This window comes from Dreissena polymorpha, chromosome 15 (assembly GCF_020536995.1).
Source record: "Dreissena polymorpha isolate Duluth1 chromosome 15, UMN_Dpol_1.0, whole genome shotgun sequence".
NCBI lineage: Eukaryota > Metazoa > Mollusca > Bivalvia > Myida > Dreissenidae > Dreissena > Dreissena polymorpha.
In genome coordinates, this window is record NC_068369.1 from 28,606,882 (window position 1) to 28,630,855 (window position 23,974).

Here is a 23,974-nt window from a genome sequence, read left to right on the forward strand (position 1 = left end):
CTGTCACGCTAATTCTTTCTTAGTTGCAGTTGATAATAAAAGAGGTTTTTCAAACCGCATGGACTGTAACCGATGTTGACGAGGCAAACATGTGTGAAAACAGGTGAAATACCTTCTTTTGATGCCTGCTCATATTTTCTCAGTCACAGGCCTATTCACTAAATATAATATTTAAAAGAACTGGTTTTAAAAGAAGTGTGCATTTGTATACTCTTGGTGAATCACTCTAGCAATTTACCAATTAGTCACGAATAAAATAATTATAATATAATGACAATACACTATACAATACATGTGGCCACCATTATGAATAAAAAGTTCATAGGTCAAACCATTTCACACATGGTAATTTAAGAACGTGAATATTGTTCGATTAATTTTACCATGAATAGGGTTGGTAACAATCTTATAAAAAATAAAATGTGAACATTATTTAAATCTTAAAACATCGTTCAACAGGTCACGTTCAAATTACCTTCCGAAGACCTACAAGAAGCAGTCATGATGGGTCCCATGAAATTGCTCTTTTCAAATCCATGTGTTGGGAAGTGTATTTGATAAAGTAATAGTTCTCCAATATATCATCGGGAGTTAATCATGTACAGTAAATATTGGCTGTATAAATCGATATTTGGAAATCAAACAGTCAGTGCTCACGTTAATTTAATTCATAGCATTTTGTGATTCTTTACCAGAACAATTTCAAGGGAACAATTTCATTGGCTCCGCAAAATGTCATACGAATGTTACCTTTAATTTAAATTCATCAGATCTAGTAAGCAAATATTATAGTAGTTTCAGACAGGAGATGCTCAACTAGAGTGTTTGACTGGTTGCCAAAACGACATAAAGACGCAAAAGCACAACACCTGCATCAATATAAGAAACAATAAATCACAACTCATATTAGTATGCTTACGTTTATTTTTCAAATTTCAAAGGTCATGTGTTGCGCTTTGGTTACTTGTTCGACTCTGCCACTAATACGCTGAAATAGAGAGACCCATCAATAATTAGTTTGTTTGTTTAAAACAACATTAACGATTGTAATCAAAGATGTGGTAAAACGAGTTGACCTCTTTACTAGACACCATTCATAAAATAAAGCTTAGATATGTGAAAAAACAACTCCGTAAAAGTGTAATGAAATAAAAATGTAAATGCAAATTATATTCATGTAATAAGTATTTAAACAATATGGTGAATCACTTTCTGAACAGAATTTTAAACAGACATAAGTTCATCAGATGTTGTAGTATCCAGGCTAAAAAGCAAATAACAAATATGTATGCTGAAATGAAAATACATAAAAAAAATCACTTGACAAATCCTTTGATGTATTTTAAAATGTAAGTATTAGTTTTAATAGAGATTCCCTGAACATAAAAAACGAGCAGTTACGTAGAAACATTAATCATTTGAACTGTGTTACCGGTGTTTAAACTTTAGATAGAAGTTCACATGAATATGATATAACAAACGATTAATAGATTGTATAGAGTCAACCTGTAGTAATGGACTTACTTGGACATTTGCGGTTAGAACACGTGACCTTTCCATTCTTGTGGCATTTGCAAGTATTACATTCGTCTTTGAACGTTTGACCGTCCTGGTAGGTGTTTCCTTCGTAGGTGCATGTGTTCTCTGTAATTTAACACAAAGTGAAACTTCAGCTTCATCTGCAGGAAAGAAACGTGGTAATAGCATGTGCTCTCTAATTAACAACAGTAGTCGATCTCTGAACATTGTGAAAAAGCAAATAAACAGACAAAACCCACAAGTACAAAACAGACCAATCAAACGCTGCGATCTACGCATTGGAACGGGGAAAACAAAGCATATTAAGTTTAAACTGGAGCTCGAAATTTCACATGCATCCCGTAACTATTCACATCAATGGCAAATGTATGCAATGGACAAAACAGAAAAATTATTTTTAAAAATGTCAACGGAATATCGGAGAAGACTTTTGACATAAAACGATGGGTAAGTAACGTATCGTCTATTATAAATTAAAAATGTCTTCAACTGCTTCAATTCTTTTTAAAACTTTGAAAAGTGACAATCAAACATAGGTCAATAACATAATAATTAAACGATTATGGGGAATAATACTCTTAAGGATAAAGTGATGTTATCTTTAATCGACTTGAATCTGTTCGATCAATTAGTGTATCATAACACTAAAAAATGACTAGTGCAAAACTATATTCACAAACGTCAGCGTTACGTCGTTAAACATGTTGACACTCACCCGAGTCACAATTTTGACCCACCCACCAAGCGGTACATGCACAGGTGTAGCCGTTGTCATGGTTACTGCAAGTAGCTTCGTTCTTGCAGGGATTCTGTATACACTCGTTGATGTTTTAAAAATGATTTAACCACCATATTAATTGTTAGAATTACATATCTGTTTTACTTGATAGAGAAGATTTTTTTTATTTCATTTTAAATGACATAATATTTGTGAATATGTTTTTTAAATGTCATATTGACAATTTTAGATGTATGTATATTTGCAAAAAAACGAACCTTGGTCACAGTTGGTTCCTTGCCATCCCCCTTTACACGTGCACGTGTACTGGTTCTGTCCATTGATGCACGTGGCTCCGTTCTTACAAGGATTGGTGGCACACTCGTTGATGTCTACCGAAACAAACGTAATCAAAATAATGAACAATGATAATGACAATGACAATAGGTTTATTTGTACTAAATGGCCTCCTGCACAAAATACGAACACAAAATGAATCAAATACACGTAACACCGGTTATAAACCACATAATAAAACTGTTGAATTTTCTAAACATGAAATGAAACAATTTTGTTTTAAACAAATAAATGGCAGCTTTGATTATTTAAGATTGTAACGTAATACCCAAATTTCGATCAAATATTCAAACAAATAACATGTATAAAACGTGACAAGTGACAAATAAATGAACAGATCAGATTTCTTCCGTTCCCAGACTAAAATGTCATTTCTAGTTTACACGCTTTTGTGATACGCTGAACTCTGCTGTTTGATTTACGCGTTTCGCCATGAATAAGACCTACTTCCGTTTGGTGTCCCATGGTATATAAATATATTAACATTTTGTATAAGTTTAGTTACAAAACACACCAGACAGCTTGAGGGATCGTACGTGTTTATTAAAGTTACAGGACTCCTGACCTGTACATGAGTCATGGGTATATTTGTTTGACTGAATAAAGTATATTGTTGTTTAGAATAGTTTGTGGACTTAAAAAGCGTCGCGCTAAAATGGCAAAATAAATCGCAACGAAAAGTTCGTCGAAATGTATGCGAATTTATTCCCTCGCATTACGCAACAAGTAATACACGTATCATACCAAAATATTGGGAAAATGCAAATAATTAAGTGTTTTTACATTCAGGTGGATTTCTTTAATGTAATTGTTCATAGCATTTTGTATGTGGTGCATAATATATTTTGCCTAGTATGTAAGTATGAGTGCTATTTTATAACACATTTTATGCATGTATGTATTTGAAACTACAAAAACACGCTAAGAACTAAATATTTGTATTTGTAAAATTAAAAACAGCGTTACAGATGCCGCATACCATGGTCACAGTTGGTTCCCTGCCAACCTGCAGCACACGTGCACGTGTACTTGTTCTGTCCATTGATGCACGAGGCCCCGTTCTTGCATGGATTGGTGGCACACTCGTCGATGTCTGTAATTGGAAATCGTTCAGGTTGCGACAATTTGTTGAAGCCAATCATATTTGAAGCCAATCATAATTGAACAAATTACTTTCTTCTCTTACAAAATGAACAACTGAATGTGCTGCTTACAATTGCAATACGTCTGAATATTCTATAACAAAAATTTACCTTGGTCACAGTTGGTTCCCTGCCATCCTCCTGTACACGTACACGTGTAGTTGTTGAGAAGATTGTTGCACGTGGCTCCGTTTTTACACGGGTTGGTGGCACACTCGTTGATGTCTACCGAAACAAAAGTAGTCACCATTCAACGTTAATAAACAGAATGAAACAAATACACACAACAACAGTAATAACCCACATTAAGTACCTGTTTCTACGAATTATAACAGTTGGATGTTTTCACATTTATATAACAGTTATGATTATTTAAGTAAAACGTGTATCATATCAAAATAGTGGGATACTAACAAATAATTACGTGTCTTGAAATGCAGGTAAAAATTCGATTCGCGAATGGAAAATTTACATAGCTTTTTGGTCGATGGTGCATCATATATTGTGCTGAGAATATGGCTTGTTATGTGATAACCAAGTGACTGCATTTGTGCATGTGTAAATATCACAACACACTAAGAAATTAATCTGTGAATTGTACAATTACAGACTGCGTAACATTAGCTAAATAACGGATGTGCACACCTTGTTCACAATTGGTTCCCTGCCAACCTCCAGCACACGTGCACGTGTACTTGTTCTGCCCATTGATGCACGTGGCTCCGTTCTTGCATGGATTGCCCACACACTCGTCGATGTCTGTAAGAGAAAACCTTTCTGCATGCGAACAATATTTGAAGCCAATTATACAAATAGTAAATCGACCATCTCCGGAATATAGATTTCTTGGCAAATAACAGCCATATTGTCTTTTCCTTTCAAAAAACGATCCGTCTTTTGTTATAAGGCTTAAAACAACGAGCGTTTAATTAGCGCCAAACATTTTTCACCGTTCATGTGTTATGCACTTTGACCTATTAGACCCATAGTTTACTTTTTCAATATAATTTAACTATATCATTTACAACTTTTAAAAATGAATTAAAGATATTAACAAAATTTACCAAAACGAAAGTTGAACGCGATTCATCGCATTAAGTGATGTATACCAGTAAATATTGGTAAAGTTTGAGAAAAAGATTCGAACAAAGAAAACGGAGTATTTTTACAAGTTGAATACATACTGGTATAGCCTATTTTAGTACACCCTTAAAAGATCTAAGATGACAGATAATACATAAAAATTGTTTTACTAAAATTAATGTATGTGATTATCATTAATAAAATGATTTATTTATTTGTATGTTTGTTATACATTCGGTATATTCATGTTAAATACCACGAACATTTTCAATATTAAATTTATGTCATAAATTAACATTGCGTGTATTATTATTGTTATTAATTATGTATAGTATAATTTATAAATAGCATTATTATTTATTTTTATACTTTGACTTCATTAATTTAAATGCTTCTCCATTTCAGCATCATATAATACTATAGTGTTGCTATATGGATAAAGATGTGATAACAGATAATTGTGCAGTTCTTATTACATTAAAAAATACAATTTTCATCTTGTATTCATCCACATATATGAGTGATTACTAATTGGCATTGCTGATAATTGACATGGCCCCTTTTGACAGGCGTAATTGATAATTCAAAGACTGATGATCAACAATTCATCTCCAAGGGTTTCGCTGAAAATTGTCATTGCCCCAACTTGCGACACAATTTTTCGATAAAGGCGACAACTTATCAAAGTTGCGATTTCATAACTGACACTATAATTGTAGTCTGTGTTAATTAATAGCAAACAAATCTGGTCTGGTATATTATTGGAGAATTATAAGTCATCAGGTTTCGTACAAACATTCTCAGAGTCATTCATTTTTATCGGATCACTAAATCACTAAATGCCCCTTTGTCCCAGATGAGAGTTACATCATGTGAAGAATATCTTTAACGTAACAGCATCTGTTTCACGTTTGGTAGGAATCAAGCCCACTTCGTTGAAATCAAAATCCCCATTGTTTATTTAAATCTTCCGAATTCTTTGGTAATAAATTTGTTGCAAAATAATGATTTTTGATTCAGAATAACTATAGAATTTAAAAATTAAGCCCATTTTTGAATGGAAAGGCACAATTCAACAGCCATATATAATATTGCGCTCCCTTGGATATCTATCTATCCCTATAACGCTCCCTTGGTGCAAAAATTGTTCATGTATCATGTGAAATTAAAATCATAAGGCACATGGTACCTTTTTGGAACCAATGGGCGCTTTATTATGCCTCATGCAAAGCAAATAAGAAAATATAAACCAGATACCAAAAATCCGAACAACCGCTAACTTAGGCTCTCGGAAACGATTACTAGAACGTATTTGTATGCATACATTTGAAAAATGACGAATATTGAAAACCAATTGAGAGTCCCCAGGACGCACCTTTTTGCATTACTGGGTTTTTCAAGTCAATCCATTAACAAACAATACCTGTAAAGCAACCATCTATTCAAATTCAAGCCAACACAATTTATTTCCTAACACCTGTTCAGAATCCAATTTATCAAATGCAGTATTTTTTCTAGATTGTCCGATAGTTTTTTCTCACATCCCATCCTCTATGAAACTATGCATAAATGCACCATCTGACAGTTTTAGCATGCTTGCAGTAATGTTGTATTGATTAATGCCGTATAAAATCGCTACTTGCTGATTTGTTACAAATTGACAATTTTAACATCCTAGAAACTGGCCCCAACTCGGCATTCACATCAAAGACCTTTGATGTATGCCAACACCATTCACAACTTGCAGTTTTTGAGGCTTAGGTTTAATTGCTTGTAAAAGACTTTTTTTCGTTTAAGTGGTTTTATTGTTTTTTCAAATGAAATTATTATGGCAAGGTAATGATAATATTTGAAAAAAAATGTATAAAAGTGGGGTGTATATGTAAATATATTAAAGTGATATATTGGGCATCTAACAGTTCATAGGTGTCTATCGCAACCGTTATTTATTTTTGGTGTTTTCACTTCATATACACTTGTATTTGTAAATGCAGCATCAACATACTAAAACATTATCCCGGAAAGAGAAAAATAATGCATTTGAATATCAACCGTACTTTCGTTGGACAACTAATCATGCATGTACGATGTGATACTAAATTTAGTTTTAGTGCAGATTCGTTCATACGACAAAAAGACACAACGACACATTTTCGTTTTACGGATCATTTCGGCTTACAGGACTGGGTGGGTAACGTAAGAACATCGAATATAAAATATATTTTTATAAACAACTGGAAGCAAGATGAGTTGCAGGTAATTGGTCAGTAACCACATTTTAACAAACTCTTTTGACCTGTTAATTCTTTTCAGCTCAATTCAACAGTGAAAAATGCCCAAAATATCACTTTAAGCACTATAATGTACACATGCCTTAAGAGAGTTGTTTATTTTATATTTTTATGCCCCGGAAGAAGGGCTTATAGTGATCGGAGCGTCCGTCGGTCCGTCCGTCCGTTCTTCCGTCACACTTTGCGTTTAGGTTTTGCGTTTAGGTTTCGCGTTTAGGTCTCGAAAAAAATGCTCATAACTTCTATGTCCCTTCAGATAGCAACTTGATATTTGGCATGCATGTGCATCTCATGGAGCGGCAAATTTTGAGTGCTGAAAGGTCAAGGTCATCCTTCAAGGTCAAAGGTAAAAAAAATCAAAGCGGCGCAGTAGGGGGCATTGTGTTTCTGACAAACACATCTCTTGTTCTACATGTTTTTTATTCAAGTAACAATAAAGAGAAAATAATGAGTGGGATTCCTAATGCATTTTGTATTTGGGTTTTTAATAATGAAACCAACAATTATAATATGTATTGTTTTACATTCAATATTTGAATATATATTTTATTAGAAAATGTAAAGACATTATGCAATTTTCAACGAGACTCATATATTTTCCCAGTTAGGAGTCAAAGGACTCCTGTTTTAAAATCCTAGTGAGACCAATGGCGGCGGCGGCTTAATTCTTTTGATGTACGGTAGCAAAATATGCAAATGCAAAGCGGCCTGATTACAGCCGGTAGCGTCCATGCATATTTTGACATAAAAATAGTTTGCCAGTAAACAACAATCAAGAACATGTTAACGATCACAAGTAAACAAACAAGCATTGACGTGAAAAATCGATACTACAATTACAATTTCTGCACTAAAATGCCTTTACAATAGATTTTACATAAAACATACGACCTGTAATTTACACTACTACAAAACACAATAATAACATGAAACGAAATTTTAACGTAATATGAACATTGGAATTGATTTATGAACATTGGAATTGATTTCAGTGATTCATTTTTCAACTTTTTTTATCTCCGTAGTAAACGTTAAGTTGTGATATGTTAACGGTTGTCCAGAAAGACAGCCCTCCTCGTGCCAAGTCAAAGTGGGTGGGGAATGGCACTGACAATGGATTTTGAGGTGCTGAAACGTGTATGAGGAAGCTGCTTTTAGGCAATATTCAGAGACGCTGCCAGCTGTGTGTGTAGGGACCTATATTAGTTTGTTTTTGTCCCTGGGTGAGACGAAACAAAATGCGTTGGTTGTGCATTGTGTTTACAACCAAGCTATGTAATATGGAATTTTTACACCCATTATTTCTGCTTCTTCCTGTATTTGCGCGATGATTATCTGAGATATTAACTCTATGATTCTATATTCTCAAATATTTTCTATAAAGAAGGAATGTAGTTGACAATTGTTAATAGTTTTATTTGATCGTTCGTCAAAAAGTTGTAATTCTGTTACTCTTGTATCTTCAATGCAATTGAGTAATTAAATAGTAATTAAATTGAATGCGTTTTAATTCCCTTTTATTATTGTTTAATTTGAGTTACAATGCTATGACGTTAAATTTTATTTACACTTAAATGTATTATGAATATTGCTGGGCCAAGTGTGAGGTTGAGCGCTCTATAACCAGGTTTAAACCCCCAATGCTTTGCCTTGACCGTTCCAAGGCGGTGACCCCAGCTTTATTCATATTTTGTGTTTATGTAGGTTTGTATTGTGCTGTATTGTGCTGTTTTGTACTGTTTGGGCAATCGGTCACTTGCCTTAAATAAAGGACCAACTAATTGTTTTTAATGAAAATTCAATACTGCTCCAGCAGCTGGAGTTTCACTTCTTTATATTGCTGGATGGAATGATGGATTAATCGCTGTTTGAAATTCGAATACATGCTAAATTAACAATTGTTTTTTTTTTACATAATGCTGTTGTAAATGATTATTTGTTCGTTCTTGTGACCTCTTATTTGCATAATATCAGTGCAACAGCATTCTGAATCACGCAGTTTAATGTTTATCATTATTGTTTTAATCTATGTTCTTCTGAAGTTAAGCAAATACTGGTAGCGGCCCAAATTTGTATTTGTTTTGGTTTTTCCATTGATTAATGCTCATTTCATACATATATCCCTTTTTGTATATGGTTATTTAATAAATATTTATTCTTAACTTCGTGTTTATTAAATTTCTGAATTAAATAGTAATCGCTAAATTTGTTTACATTTTAATGACATCAGCAACATTCCAAGCCTACGAAAAAATTAGCAGACTAAGCAAATATTTTACGCCACAAACTTTTGGGATGGTGATTTCAAACATTAGCGGAGTTTAAAAGCGTTATCGGAAGGGGTGTCCCATAACAATAAAAATATCATGTCAGCGTCTCCAATGTAATAATTACATAATAAAATAATATATTTTAAATTTTGATCAATCCATGTAGGTAAAATTAATTGATCTATGCTTCGATTGAGTTACGACTATTGCAGCCAAAATTTACCATTGAAATAGATAAAATCACTATTGCAGTAGATTTCCAAACGTCAGACACCCATAATCAAGATAACATTGAATTACTCGTGTGCAAGTTCTTAAAGAAATAGAGATTACTGTTTTACTAATTCAGTCTAAATTCTTTTTTTATTGGTGTAACAAGGGTGATATATATTATTACATATATATTATCATTTTTTAAATGCATCAAGAAAACCACGATAAATGTGTGACTTAGAAAAGAATAAAGAGCAATTATAAATTGTGCACTTATTACAGAATTGCATGAAGTTATTTGAGGTTATTTCGTGTTCTTGAAATATAAGAATAATTATTAACTTTGTATTAAGTGATTTAGGATTTAGACTTAATACTTGGAATGGACATCAATGTGCTATGACAAAATCATTCACAATGAGTGCATGTTTTATCATTATGACTGTGTTTTAAACTGTGTTGATACGCGCATGGATAAGTGTTCATTGTTTGCGGATATAAAAAATCCAATTAAATATCCAGTTTGGGTGTTATATTAATTTATTAATGCAAGTGTCTAATTTACTTATATTTTGCAGGTAAAACAGCTTATTTTACATTAAAAAAAAACCCATTGTAATGCCTCGATTGATGTCTTAATTGACTTTACACAGTTTGATTGCTTTAAAATTATATTTAACTGTATGGGTAGCTATTTTTTTATGTAATGGCAATACAAAATGAATTATTTACACAACAAGTAAGCCATGTTCGGCCTTATGCTCATAAATAGGCATTTGTATACACGCGACACTTTTTCAACGCACAATCAAGGCACATGTGTATTTGTTCTCGTCTTCTTCTTACTTGTTTGCAAAAAGCTTATTATTGCATTTGAAAATATTTTTACAGCATATTCAAAATCGCGAATAAACATACTTATATTCTAGTAAAGTGTTTTTTAAGGAGAAATACACTTTAACAATCGTATGTGTACTCATTCAGAAAACAGTGGCAAACAAGAATATCAGTGAAACTGATGGATGCTCCCCGATGATGCGCTTTGTCAATCTAGGTATTAATTGTGTGGAAACTGATTATTATTCGAGGGGCCATAAGTCCTTGAAAACTCACTTAGTGGGTTAATATGACATATATATGTATGCCCACCACAAAGGATACTTCATGGTTTCATAAACTTCGGATAATAAGTTCCCGTTATCTATCACAGAAACATAAAAATCTTAAGATTGTCATATTACTTATGGAAGGGCAATAACCACTTTAAAAAAAATTAGCCTCGGTTACCTTAACCATGACCTCAGTGGCCTATAACCTGATAAAAAAGTAGAGGTTCATGCAAGGTACCTACATGCCAAATATGTAAGAGATCGGTTAAATATTGAAGGCGCTATGAGGTAAAAATGTATTATTAGCATCTTGCCTTGACCTTGACCCCAGTGACCTCAAACCTCATCAAAAGGTCAAGGTCCATGCAAGATACCTACATGCCAAATATGTAAGAGATCGTTAAAATATTGAAGGCGCTATGAGAAACTGTAACAAAAGTGTGACGGAAAATATATTGTTAGCCTCGATGACCTTGACCTTTACCACAGTGACCTCAAACCTCATCAAAAGTTAGAGATCTATGCAAGGTACCTACATGCCAAATATGTAAGAGATCGGTAAAATATTGAAGGCGCTATAAGAAACTGTAACAAAAGTGTGAAGGAAAAAAATCTATTATTAGCCTCGGTGACCTTGATCTTGACCCCAGTGACCTCAAACCTCATCAAAAGGTAGAGGTCAATGCAAGGTTCCTACATGCCAAATATGTAAGAGATCGGTAAAATATTGAAGGAACTATGAGAAACTGTAACAAAAGTGTGACGGAAGGGAGTAAGGAAGGAAGTAAGGAATTTCAAACTGGCAACTATATGCTACCCGAAAAATTTCGGGTAGCATAAAAATGAATAAACAGTAACTAAGCAAATGAAATAGAATAATCAAATATTAAAGTTATTGATTATATAAGAAGATTGTGCTGGACTTATGAATAGAGCGTCCATTTAGCTAATAGATCCAGATTGGCATTAAGGGAGAGTTATCATGATCTTGTTCGAAGACACAAAATACCCAGAAACAGACTCTAGAGGACCTCAATAAGCTTCAGTCTTCTGGTGCAATCTAACTACATTAAATTGGTTAAAAAAAATAATTATACGATAGTGATATTTAATCATAATCGTTTTATTAAAAAAAATCATTCTGCGCAATAATTCATTATACCTGCATGCATGTACACTTCCTATGTTTGGTGGTTAGTGATAACAAATTAAACATCAATACGGTGAAACACTAGTATTATAAATACAGCAGTGTTGAAGAGAAATGATTTTAATCATAATTCAGTATGATAATGAATTATTAGATAATGGACCGTGCTATGTGAAAATGGGGGTTTCATTCATGTGCGCAAAGTGCCGTCAAAGATTAGCCTGTGTAGTCCGCACAGGCTAATCAGGGACGACACGTTCCGCTTGTATGATATTTTTCGTTTCAAGACAGTCTCTTCTTAGCAAAAATCAAGTTTAGGCGGAAATTGTTTTCCCTGATTAGCCGACGCGGACTGCACAGGCTAATCTGGGACGATACTTTACGAACATGCATTAAACCCCCTTTTCACAGAGCGCGGATCATATTTATAAATCCCATTTCCACTGACAATTACACTTTTAGTTCAACGACTCAGAATAACGATGAAAATAACGATAGCCCGCCGCGGTTCAATAGTAAAAAACATATTATTTAAAATTCTCTATTTCGCGTATCTAACATATTTTTAAATTGTATTTATCGAGCTTCCTGATAATTAAACCATTGTCTATGACGTCTGCAAATCGGACTTCAAATGCACATTTGCCCGGTCTGATGAAATTAGGTCGATATGGCAATAATTGTACACGAGGTTGATTAATTGAACGAATCGTCTGCTGATTCCTGGTGCAAAATGAACTTGAATGATGTACTCTTTGGCTGTAAACATGTTCAACTGAATATGCCTCTTATAATGAAATATTAAACATTATACAAATGTTCTAAACGAAAACTAACCTTGGTCACAATTGGTTCCCTGCCAACCTCCAGTACACATGCACGTGTACTTGTTCTGCCCATTGATGCACGTGGCTCCGTTCTTGCATGGATTGGTGGCACACTCGTCGATGTCTGGAAGAGTATATGTTTTTCATATTCACATGACAGCTATGATTATTTAATTACTACGTGTATCATTTTACCTAATCAGTACGTGTTTTGAAGTATATGTGAAATCCGTCCATGAACAATTTACCCAGCTTATGATTATTTATGTTATACATATAGCATACCAACGTGTTTGGAAATAATAACTTTTTTTGAAATTGAGGTGAAATTCGTTAATGGAAAAATAACCTAGATTTTATTGGTTGGTAAATATTATATTTTACGTAGGAAAAAAGTAAGTGACTATATTTCTAAATCACTAATAAAACTAATTAGTAATTTTTGCGATCATTATCAATAACTGATGCTTAAACACAATATTTTAACACAATATTTATAAATGACTGATGTTTCAACGCTTTCCACAACAAATTGAAGACGGTACCTTTTTTTTAAATCAACAGCATTTCAACAGTTTTGGCTCTTAAAGTAAAACGCGTGATCCATACTACTGGGAAAAAAAACGTCCGAAAATCTTTGAAAGAAGATAAGTGCAAAACACTGGGGAAAATGCCTAAAACGTTTTACACTACGGAGTTTTATACAGCGGTTCAACTATTTGACGTGCGTAGATAAAAAAAATGCCTCGGTCACACTGTCACGAATCAGAGCTACGAAAGCGCTACGAATACTTTTCGGCACAGTTCGTAGCTATCCTTACTGGACCTTGGCTGTCCGTTCTTGATCCGTGATCAGTCGTAGTAGTTTTTGAATGTCCGGAGCGACTCTTGACAAATTTTGAACATGGTCAAAAAATTGCTACGAATTTATCGACCGTAGCGCATCCGTAGCAGTCCGTACTAAACCTCCGTGATTAGTGACATTGTGACCGAGGCATAATGCACCTCAATTCAACTTTATATATTCAAGACTTAATATAATATGGAAGTCGCCATAGTTAACGCCTTGTACGCAATGTGACCAATTCAAGATCTGCATGTCTCAAGAGAAACTAAAACGATGGATTCAAATACAACATTGGAAAAAACAACGGGATGGACAACATAGATGGTTTTACAAAATATATTTCAATTTAATTACCATTTAATTCACCTAACGGTTGAAAACACATCGGAGCAACACAATTGTCACGTGTTTTTATGCGTGATGAATCAAAACATTAATAATAATCCAAAAACTCTCGTTTTCTATTAAACTCATAAGAAAACATTGAATCATGTAGTTAAATAGTCTCATAATTGTCGTGCAATATCAGATGAAGGCCGTAAAAATTCTTCTAAAAGCCAATGTAAGTAAATGTGTTGTGTAGGTTTATTCTAGGATATATCAAAAGCATCTCTTTAATGGTATAATAATATTAAAATTAAATACAAATTATATCTATTGTATGATATTTCTACACAAATATGGTAATTTACTTTCTGAAAAACTTAAAATAGAAATGATTACACCAAATGATGAAACATCCAAAGTAAAAATAAGCAAATTGCAAATACGTATACGTATATGAAAATACAGTACAGAGGAATACATTTCACTACAACAAACAACGTATATCGATTAAAAAACTGTGTATGTATTATTCTAAAAAAAACTTATTTTCACACGGAACAAATCGATCGAGATACATTTGCAAATCCCGTGTATTAAGCATTTTTCGAATTAACTTAACCAACTTTTATAGAGATTGCCAGAAAAGTTCACACTTTTCTATTTAACTTAAACGCATTTTTATTAAGTAACTATTATCCTGGGGACCGGATTGCACATGTAGACATAATCGTACAGAAGCAAAAGTAAATCTAATAAATGACTGATATAATGTAGATGTTCAGCCGGTAGCATTGGACAGAGTGAAACCGTATTAGCATCTGCAGAAAAGAAAGATTCTAGTATCATGTGGCTCGTTATGTATTGTACGTTTGCTATCTCTGAACATTGCAACACAAAACAAATACATTAGACTACACCATCAAGTACCCGACAGACCAAAGAATAATAACACTCGGTCTACCAAATATAAAACGTTTGATAAATCAAAGAATCTGAGTTTTACTGGATCTGCAAATCTTACATCATCACGAAGCTACAAATCAATAGCCCATCCATACAAGTGACAACGCGGTAAAAATGCAAAAACACGTAATGTGAATACTGCAGTGGGCATCGGATTGGCACGGCTAATGAAAAACACTGTGGGATTAATACACATTTTGGAGTTCCAAACCTTTCACTTAGCACAGATGTGCATATACGAATGAATCAGCTTATGGCATCACAAGCCAATTTAAATAGGAATAAAATATAATACAGTTGAATGTAAATACTATTTATATGATCAATGGTTGGATGCAAAACAGAGAAGCAGAATGTAAAACGTGCATATGTACCTCCGATGTTGAAGCATACAGAGTAAACAACGTTTATGTTAGGGTTTTACTGGATTGTCGATGTTGAAAAATGTAACAGAAGCAAGTATAACGATAACATAAAAAGACTGATATATCGTTTGCATTTAAAATGTAAAAAGTAACTTACTGGCATAAGCGCGTTGAGAACATGTGACTGTTCCATCGTTGCATGTGCACTCGCTATAAACGTCTATGAAAGTTTGACCGTCCTGATAGGTTTTTTCTTTGTACGTGCATTGTTTCTCTGTAATTTAACACACATATGCACAAAATGTAACGTTAGCTGCATCATTAGTAAAAACATGAGTAAAAGCATATGTTTTTATAATGGCAAGTTGTTAATCTATTAGCATTGTTGCACAAAAGAAATATATAAGCCAACATACCCATCTACACTACATGTTAGGGTTATACTGGATTGTCGATGTAGAACAATGTAACAGAAGCAAATATAAACATAACATAAAAACGACTTAACATCGTTTGCATTTAAACTGTTAAAAGTAACTTACTGCCATATACGCGTTGAGAACATGTGACTTGTCCATCGTTACATTTGCACTCGCTATAAACGTCTATGAAAGTTTGATCGTGCCGATAGTTTTGTCCTTTGTAGGTGCATGGTCGGTCTGTAATTTAACACACAGATGCACAAATTGTAACGTCAGCTGCATCATTAGTAAAAAATGGGTTAAAGGCATATGGGTTTTTAATTGCATGTTGCCGATCCATTAGCATTGTTGCTCAAAAGAAATATATCAGCCAACTTACCCATCTACACAACAGAACACAACGACTTATACATCGTTTATATTCATCCCGAATCAATCAACTTTATTGGACAAGTTTTTTATAGCCACTTAAGTGTTGATGTCGATTCACAGTTTTTATACCATTTACATAGTGGGACAAACTCGTAAATCTTGTTTTAGTCGACCATTTATGAATTACACATTTCTTCATTTGAACACACGTGTTTTTAAATGCTTGATATAAATAGAAACACGATTACTTTTCAGAACACTAAACTTCATTTATCGATGACCTACTCGGTAACTCAAGGTCAATAAGTAGACTGTTCCTTTGTTGCATCGCAACAGTACAATCGTCCTTTTTATGTGTTTCTTCGTGATTGTCTGATTCCAACTTTATGAACAAGCTTTAAGAACAATTTCAATCGTTTAAGACCAATGCGATAATTATGATACATTAAATCTTTATATTTCGTAAACGCTTTCCACAAATATGCTCTCATATCTCGTTAAAAACCATGTCGTAATTATCAACGCCATCTGCGCTATACACATTATACGCACTTTCCCGACATTCATTAGTGACATTTTCAATGCCGTTCCATCTCAAAGTTAACTTAAGCAAATATAAGTTACGCATTTTACTTACTGGTAGCCGAAGCCAGAACGCAAAGGCTCGCTAATACGAAAACGATATGTATCGGCGTCATCTGAAACAAAAACAATTGTTAATTTATCGCAGTTTTTCCGTCACAACAGCTTGTAGTTAATTTAAGAAGAAATTTAAGCGTGTAGTAGTTGCTCTGATTTTTAAATACCTACGCATTAAAATGCCAAACAACTGACCATTGACCTATTATTACTTGCATGAAAAACTGCAAATTTTAACATCATATTAACAATATTTATGCAAAGGAATAAATACACATCAAGTAAACCTTCAGCTTCACTAGCAGGAGAAACAATCCTTATTATACATTGCGGTCGTTTATTTATTGCAAGGAACCAATTACCAAACAGTGAGACAGAAAACAAATGCACTAAACAATACAATCATAATCATTTCAAACGCACTAATAGGGACAAAACTGCAGTCGCCGCATTGAAAAGGTAAAAGAAAAGCGCAAGGGTTTTAAGCAGGTTTTATGGAGCTTAAAAATTGTTTGAAAATGTGTTTAAATACTGTTATTATATATCTTATTGTGACATCGAAAAATATCATGTGATAAAAACATAATAACTTGATATTTTCATATGCCAAATATAAATTAACAGACCAAAACTTACTGTTCAAGCTATGTGTTTTACTAATCTTTGTAATGATGTGCATATATAACTATTTTAATAATCAAAAATAGAAAAAATAGTAAGTTTACTAGTTTACTCATGCATTACATACAACAAAGAAAATCAAGCGAGCAATATATGGAATACATAAATTACTTCATGTTATATATGCAACAGACTACCAATAGTATTATGAACGAACTTAAAAAAATACATTTTAAATAATTGTACTGTCAAGTGAAGACAAAAACACAAGAAGCATTAAACTAGTTTAATTGAAGCAAGATAATCGCGTTACCTTGAATACCACTCGGCTCTTTTCGTCAAAAGCGGACTTTGGACAAAAAACTGTGGAATATCGCTATTTATATTTTAGCGGAAGTTCGATTCATTCATACAATGTCATCATCAAGCTGTTACCAAAAACATCAAGGGATTTCAGAAATTACACTATTTTTGTAATTCCGCTTCTTATGTTTCTTGTATTAACATGGGATATTACACGTGTTCTTAAAATCCTTATTGTGCTATAACCAGTAACCAGTAAAAAAAATATATAAGTACACATAAGTGATTTGCGAACTGTTAAAGATACTTATCTTCATTAAGTGCCCGTCTTGCGACCGTCGGCACCACAGTTTACTGTCGATTGAACCAAACGGTCCTCGGATTTTAAGTTGGAATCTCAATAACCTAATAATTGGTTGCGTAAAGAAGGAAAATTGGGGTTTTAAAATTAGTTGTTATAGTGCCTTCCCACTTTAAACTGTGTCAAGCCATAAAGATAGATAAAATTGCAACATTCGTTTTCAGTCGCAAGCGGTTTTCCGCTAAATATGAATACATTTGCTGGGAGCTAACTTTATTCGAGAACAGCAGTTTATTATATTTATTCGCATCCCTGTTGTTACCAGACATATGAAGATGTAATTTCGAAAATGTTTATACGAATGATGCTACCGTAACAGTACTGTTATTACAAAATTGCATTTCATATATTATAATGATATTCCAACTTGAAAATAAAATAAGTTAATGATGGTGAATATAGCGGATAAGATTAATAAGTGACTGTTAATAGATGTACATTCAGTCCATGTTATCTGCAAAATGTGCACTTATAAACAATCGATGGACAGATTTACAATGCCTTATAATTGTACCTGAGAATAACGTAAAGCAATATATTGACCGTTCGAATGTTAATCATTGTTTTGCTTGATAGTTAGCCATGTCTAAGCTGTGCATGTTATCCTTTGTCATACCTTAATAGTTTATCTTCTAAACAATTCAGGAACATATATTCGTATTGCTCGAGAATGTTTCTTACTCTTTTTGGTCAAAATACCGCAGTTTTGTAAACGGATTCTTTCAAATGTACATACAGGATGCTGAACTGTTAGTACTTTTTGAATAATGGTTGAAATGTAATGTTAAACAATATTAATATTAGTTAAAAAAAAGACCACTTTGTCTACATTTGAATCACGAGAAAGCTTACATATGTTGTTTTATTAGTTATTACTAATTATCTTTAAAACAAAAGGGAACATTGTTATCACGATCGCGTTACCATTCAAATAAACAACAAAAGAATTTGGAAACCGTACTTTAATGTTGTGTGGTTTATTTACCGCTACCAAAATAACAAACGTATTTTATTCATTGTTTTATTATTATGTATACGAATAGTTAGACAACAAAAACATTTCCATGCGATAGTCTCCATTTTAGGCAAGTGAAAAAATTGTTTTTACTTTAAGCCCAGTTTATGACACTATTTTGCCATGCTCCTGCAAAATATGGGACATTGTGTATTGTGTATATCTGACTCTGATCAGTTCGCATATGTGTATGCACTTGTTGTGCCGCAGTGAAAGGACCCTGTTCAGACTATGGTTAATACAGTCCTGCAAAGAAATTCGACTCATAGCTCAGCTATGTAGTTAAGCTAAACGATTTTATATAATGACAAGAGAGTGTGCGTGGACTATATCGCCGCACTGTGGAATATCCTAAACACGGATCGGGCGTTTCGTAAACAGGGCGTGTAAAAGAGCCTTTAATAATGCTGTGCTTTATAAAACATCAGGTATTGCTCGTCATTACACGTGGTGTTGAGTTTAACAAGTAATGAGCATAAAAATAAATAGGGTTAAAAAGTAATCCGCCTGGTAAGTACAATGGTTTGACCACTAATGATGGGATTATGCAAATATTTACCATGTGTAATATTGGTATTGTCTGGTTCATTACGTTAATATAATCTTAAAAAACACTCCTGGCGTGTTAACATCTGCGAAGAGATTTTAATAGTTCCGAGCCAAGGCCATATTAAATCTCGGTCGCCATTTGAAACGACGCGATGATGGTACGTAAAATACTTATATTATTTCATATGGTTTAAATTCGCTTTTCTCTTTGTCATTTTTCACTTTTATCCATTTATAAAATAACTATTTTAATAGAAATTTACACTGATTTTCATAATTTTTAAACAGTTACAACCGGATGCTAGTGTAGATTTCAACCGATGCGCAGTTTAACTGCCGCCATAACACACGAAGTAATGCTGGTCGATTCAAAGAGTATTGCTAGTATATTTTATTGAAAATAATTTTATTTTATTTAATATTATCAATAATATCAACTCTGTGACAATCTTGATTTAGATTCTAATGAAAGTGGCATTGATATAGCCGACTTCTTAATCACGTGGGTTTCAAAACTTAACCCATGCTGCTCTTTCTGACTTACTTGCCATTTAGCGTCAGTATCATACATACTTACCAAAAGATGCAATGACATTTCTTAAAACACCACTCAATCATGACGTCTTAAATATTGTTGTTGGTTGGTATTATCACGTTGGTGTAGAAAGTTAGATTAAGTCTATTTGTGAAAGCTTCCCCTCAAGTTAATATTGATAACTTTTCAGATTTTTAAGAGCTCCGGTGTTCAATTATGACAAATTTAAGGTAGATTTATTTCAAGTGCTATTACCGAGCCAAATGTTATTGTGTTTTTTTCGCATTCGATCAAGCAACTGCAATTTTCAACTACACGTGTATGCCAAAACGATACATTTTTGCATTTTCGTGTAAACTTCTGTGATAAAATGCATACATAAGTACATAAGAAATAATTTCTTTTATTGTACGATGACAGGACTGATTTTATGTTTACCCGTTTTCCCCTTAGGATGATTACATTGAGGAACATTGATGTTTTAAGTACACATACATTTAATGTGTTCATTTCTTAAACATTAATCCATTTTAGATATTCCTTATTGAAAAAGTAAGGTTTATGCAATTCATTTATATTCTTAACCATTTTAAGGAGGGATTAGTCTACCCTACGCTCCTTAGAGGACATTGAACGCGAGCTAGAGATTAATGAAGACCATGTTTGCTACATTGTTGTTTAAGAATGCACGAGGCCATGAACTTCTTGACGGAAGACATGTGGACGATGTGGACGATGTGGACGATGTGGACGATGTGCAAGAAATTGCGCTCCAGCATCGTGATAAAGCTACATCTTGAAGTTGCTAGTTATTGTAAGACTCTTGGAAGTCTTTGAGAATAATGTTGTAATATCTACTCATTCGACTATCTCTTACTTAACTAAACTATACCTTTAAACTGGGTGTGTTTTATGAGCGTTTGCATATTTTCCCTCGCAGGTGGACAATGAGCCAATGTGGGGGGTCATCTGTAAAACTCAAGACTAAGGGTTAGGGTTAGGGTTAGGGTTAGGGTAACCCTAACAGAAACTATCTATTCTAAAGTATTCAATCGTCTCGGGTGTACAACGCTTTATAATTGTATCTATTTCAATGATCACTTTTCATAAGCTAAACTGTATTTTCATAATCAGCCATTATTGTCATTTCGCTCTCTGATATATAGTGTTCTTCAACATATTAAATATGTGACAAAATGTTGTTAAAATGTCATTTTGACCATATGTAAACAAGTCCCTGCATGGCTTCTATTTATTAATCGAAATGAGCATCGATGTGTCAAAAATAGTGTAATGTTTGCTATTTAATTGTTTTTCAGGAAGACAATGGTGAAGCCAAATATATATTTTGTACGCAAAATGTGAAAACTTGCAATAATTGGCTAATTTGATGAGTGGAAGAGTAAGTCGGCACGACTTCAAGATTTTCTCTAGGTAGTCGGAATTAGAGCTTTTATGAAAAGTGCATTGTAATATTAATTATGAATATGATTTACAATTTATCCCCATACATTCCTGTTTCATGAATGGTGTGTGTTATACTAAGATGCCTTTGTCCACTTGATCCATTAAAACGTTTTTAATGTTATTTTAAACGGATAAAACTTATGGTTTTACGATGAAAGCAAGTCTGCCTCAATTAGTCGAAGAAATGGCGTAAAATCATTCTTCTACACGCATTGTACACTTATATTATTAAATTTATTTGGGTTTTCTTGGGTCATTTTTTTTATTTTCGGCAACTACGTTTTGGGATTATTTTAAGTAATTTAATTTCCTTTTTAATTACAGTCTATATACATACTAATAAATCGTCTCTTCAGCTGCTCATAATAATGAACACAACAAATATAATAACTGTGTGAAAATCGAGATGATGTCGATGATAATTATGATGAGAAGGAGGGCTACGAATGCAACGATGAAAATGGTGGTAGTGATGATGAGAAGGACTACGAATACAGCGTTAAAGATGGAGGTAGTGGTGAGATGATGATCATGTGATGAGGAGGAGATTATTATAATAATTATTATTATTGAAATAATAAATAATATTATTATATTATATTATTATTATAATGATTATGATTATTATTAGTATTGATTATTCGTATTATGATTATTATTATTATTAGATTATATTGCATTATTTTTAGGTTTTAGTAGAGTAGTATATATTATTATTATTATGATTATTATTATATTATTATATATAAGTATTATGTTTTTATTTTTTTATTATGATTATTATTACTTGTATTATTATATATTATTATTATGATATTATTTGTGTTATTATATTATTATTATTATTATTATTATAATTATGATTATTATTAGCATTATTATTAGCATTACTACAAGGAGAAGGAGGAGGATGACGACGAAGATGATGAAGACAATTATCGAAGATAGACAACTCCGATGAAACAATTTGCCTTTTTGTGTTACCTCCCTTGATCACCGTCATAATTTCAGATTCGCATATTTTCGTTGTAGTTATGATATTTGTAAGGAAACAGTAATACTGAACATTAACCATGCTCTAAAATATCCATTATATGAATTTGTTGACGATTTAAAAACCTGCAAATTATTCAGCGTTGCGACGCGAAACGATTGAATAATATGGAGAGTTCTTTTATTGTCGTTATATTGTGTGGCACTACGAGGATTGTTTTATAAAGTCGAAAATACATCCTTCATTGTATGAGCACGGATGGCCGATTGGTCTAAGTGTTAGACTTGTACTCCAGGGGTCAGTGGTTCGAGTCCAGTTGAGGGTAACTTTTTTTCTTTCATTAATTTTATTCTTGTTTATTACTGGAGGGCATTAAAAACTATAAAGCATTTAATGACAAACTTCAATATCTGCCAAATCTGTGAAAAGACCCCTTTAAAACGTGAGTGTATGTATTTCGTAGTTTATGAGGTACTTTCCGAGCGAGAGGCTACATGGTTTGTGTACCTGGCGTATGCCGCAATATTTTATCTCCAACAAAAATGACCTAATCCGATTGGCTTAGAGCGGTCACGTGCCCATTGTGTATTTTCCATACACCCTGATTAATTTCCATACACCCCGAGTAATCGAGTAGTCGGTTGAGATATAATCGTTACACAGTTATTTACTGCAGATAGTGCTTCGCTCTCGTATGGTATGAACTCGCTATATATATATATCCCATACACCATCAGTTACTAACCGTGCAAATATAATGGTACTCTTACATAATATACTTACTAGACTCAAGAAAGTTGGGAAGAATAATAAATTATAGCTGCAATCTCCATTTATTTCGTTGTTACGGAAAGATTTTTCAATGTTGGTGTGGTCTCTTGTTGTTTAAGGGAAGCCGGAGTACCCCTAGGAAACCCCGCCTGTCCACTAAACTCACATGTTGAGTTTAAAACGTGAAACAACTGTGTGTGTTGACTGTTGATGTACGCCAAATATAAAGTAGGTATGATGAGCTGCGTTGAGATCAGATGAGGTGTGGTATTGTGTGATGAGGAGTTTGTGAGTGGGATGAAATGTCGTTACGTGACATTATGTTTGGCATGATGAGTAGAAGTGTGTTTGTTTAAGATGAGATGTTGTTGTGTAAGATGATGTAAGATTTTATTAGATCTGATGTGGTTGTGTGAGTTGAGATGTGATTGTGAGAGACGAGGTTTAGTTAGCTGAAGTGATATGTGGTGGGTAGAAATAAAGTGTTTTGCTGTGATATGATCTGTGAATAAGTGAGATGGTGTTTGGTGGGAAGAAGTGTTTTGGGTGAGATACCGTGTTGTGGGATAAGGTGAGCTTGCACCCTCATACACAGTTACCTATCTGAACGTAAACAAAGAGTCAAACTTGGCTCTAACCATAGTCCTTGGATAGAAACCAAAAAATGGGTTCCACAAGGCTCTATACCTGGGCCCCTCATCTTTAACCATTTTCATGAACGATA

General features: G+C 33.4%; 1 protein-coding gene across 1 annotated transcript in view; it reads right to left on the reverse strand.

Moving 5' to 3' along the window:
- Nucleotides 1–940: 940 nt before the first annotated feature.
- The window catches only part of LOC127861063 (fibropellin-1-like), a 24,186-nt gene continuing 1,152 nt past the window's right edge, over nucleotides 941–23,974 (reverse strand). Inside the window, exons 2-11 of the mRNA XM_052399428.1 lie at nucleotides 16,633–16,693; nucleotides 15,744–15,860; nucleotides 15,359–15,475; nucleotides 12,710–12,823; nucleotides 4,402–4,515; nucleotides 3,868–3,981; nucleotides 3,594–3,707; nucleotides 2,536–2,649; nucleotides 1,525–1,644; nucleotides 941–988 (exon numbers count right to left, since the gene is read on the reverse strand). Coding sequence (XP_052255388.1) covers nucleotides 981–988; nucleotides 1,525–1,644; nucleotides 2,536–2,649; nucleotides 3,594–3,707; nucleotides 3,868–3,981; nucleotides 4,402–4,515; nucleotides 12,710–12,823; nucleotides 15,359–15,475; nucleotides 15,744–15,860; nucleotides 16,633–16,693 — 993 coding nt within the window. The 3' untranslated portion in view covers nucleotides 941–980. The remainder of the gene's footprint in view (nucleotides 989–1,524; nucleotides 1,645–2,535; nucleotides 2,650–3,593; nucleotides 3,708–3,867; nucleotides 3,982–4,401; nucleotides 4,516–12,709; nucleotides 12,824–15,358; nucleotides 15,476–15,743; nucleotides 15,861–16,632; nucleotides 16,694–23,974) is intronic.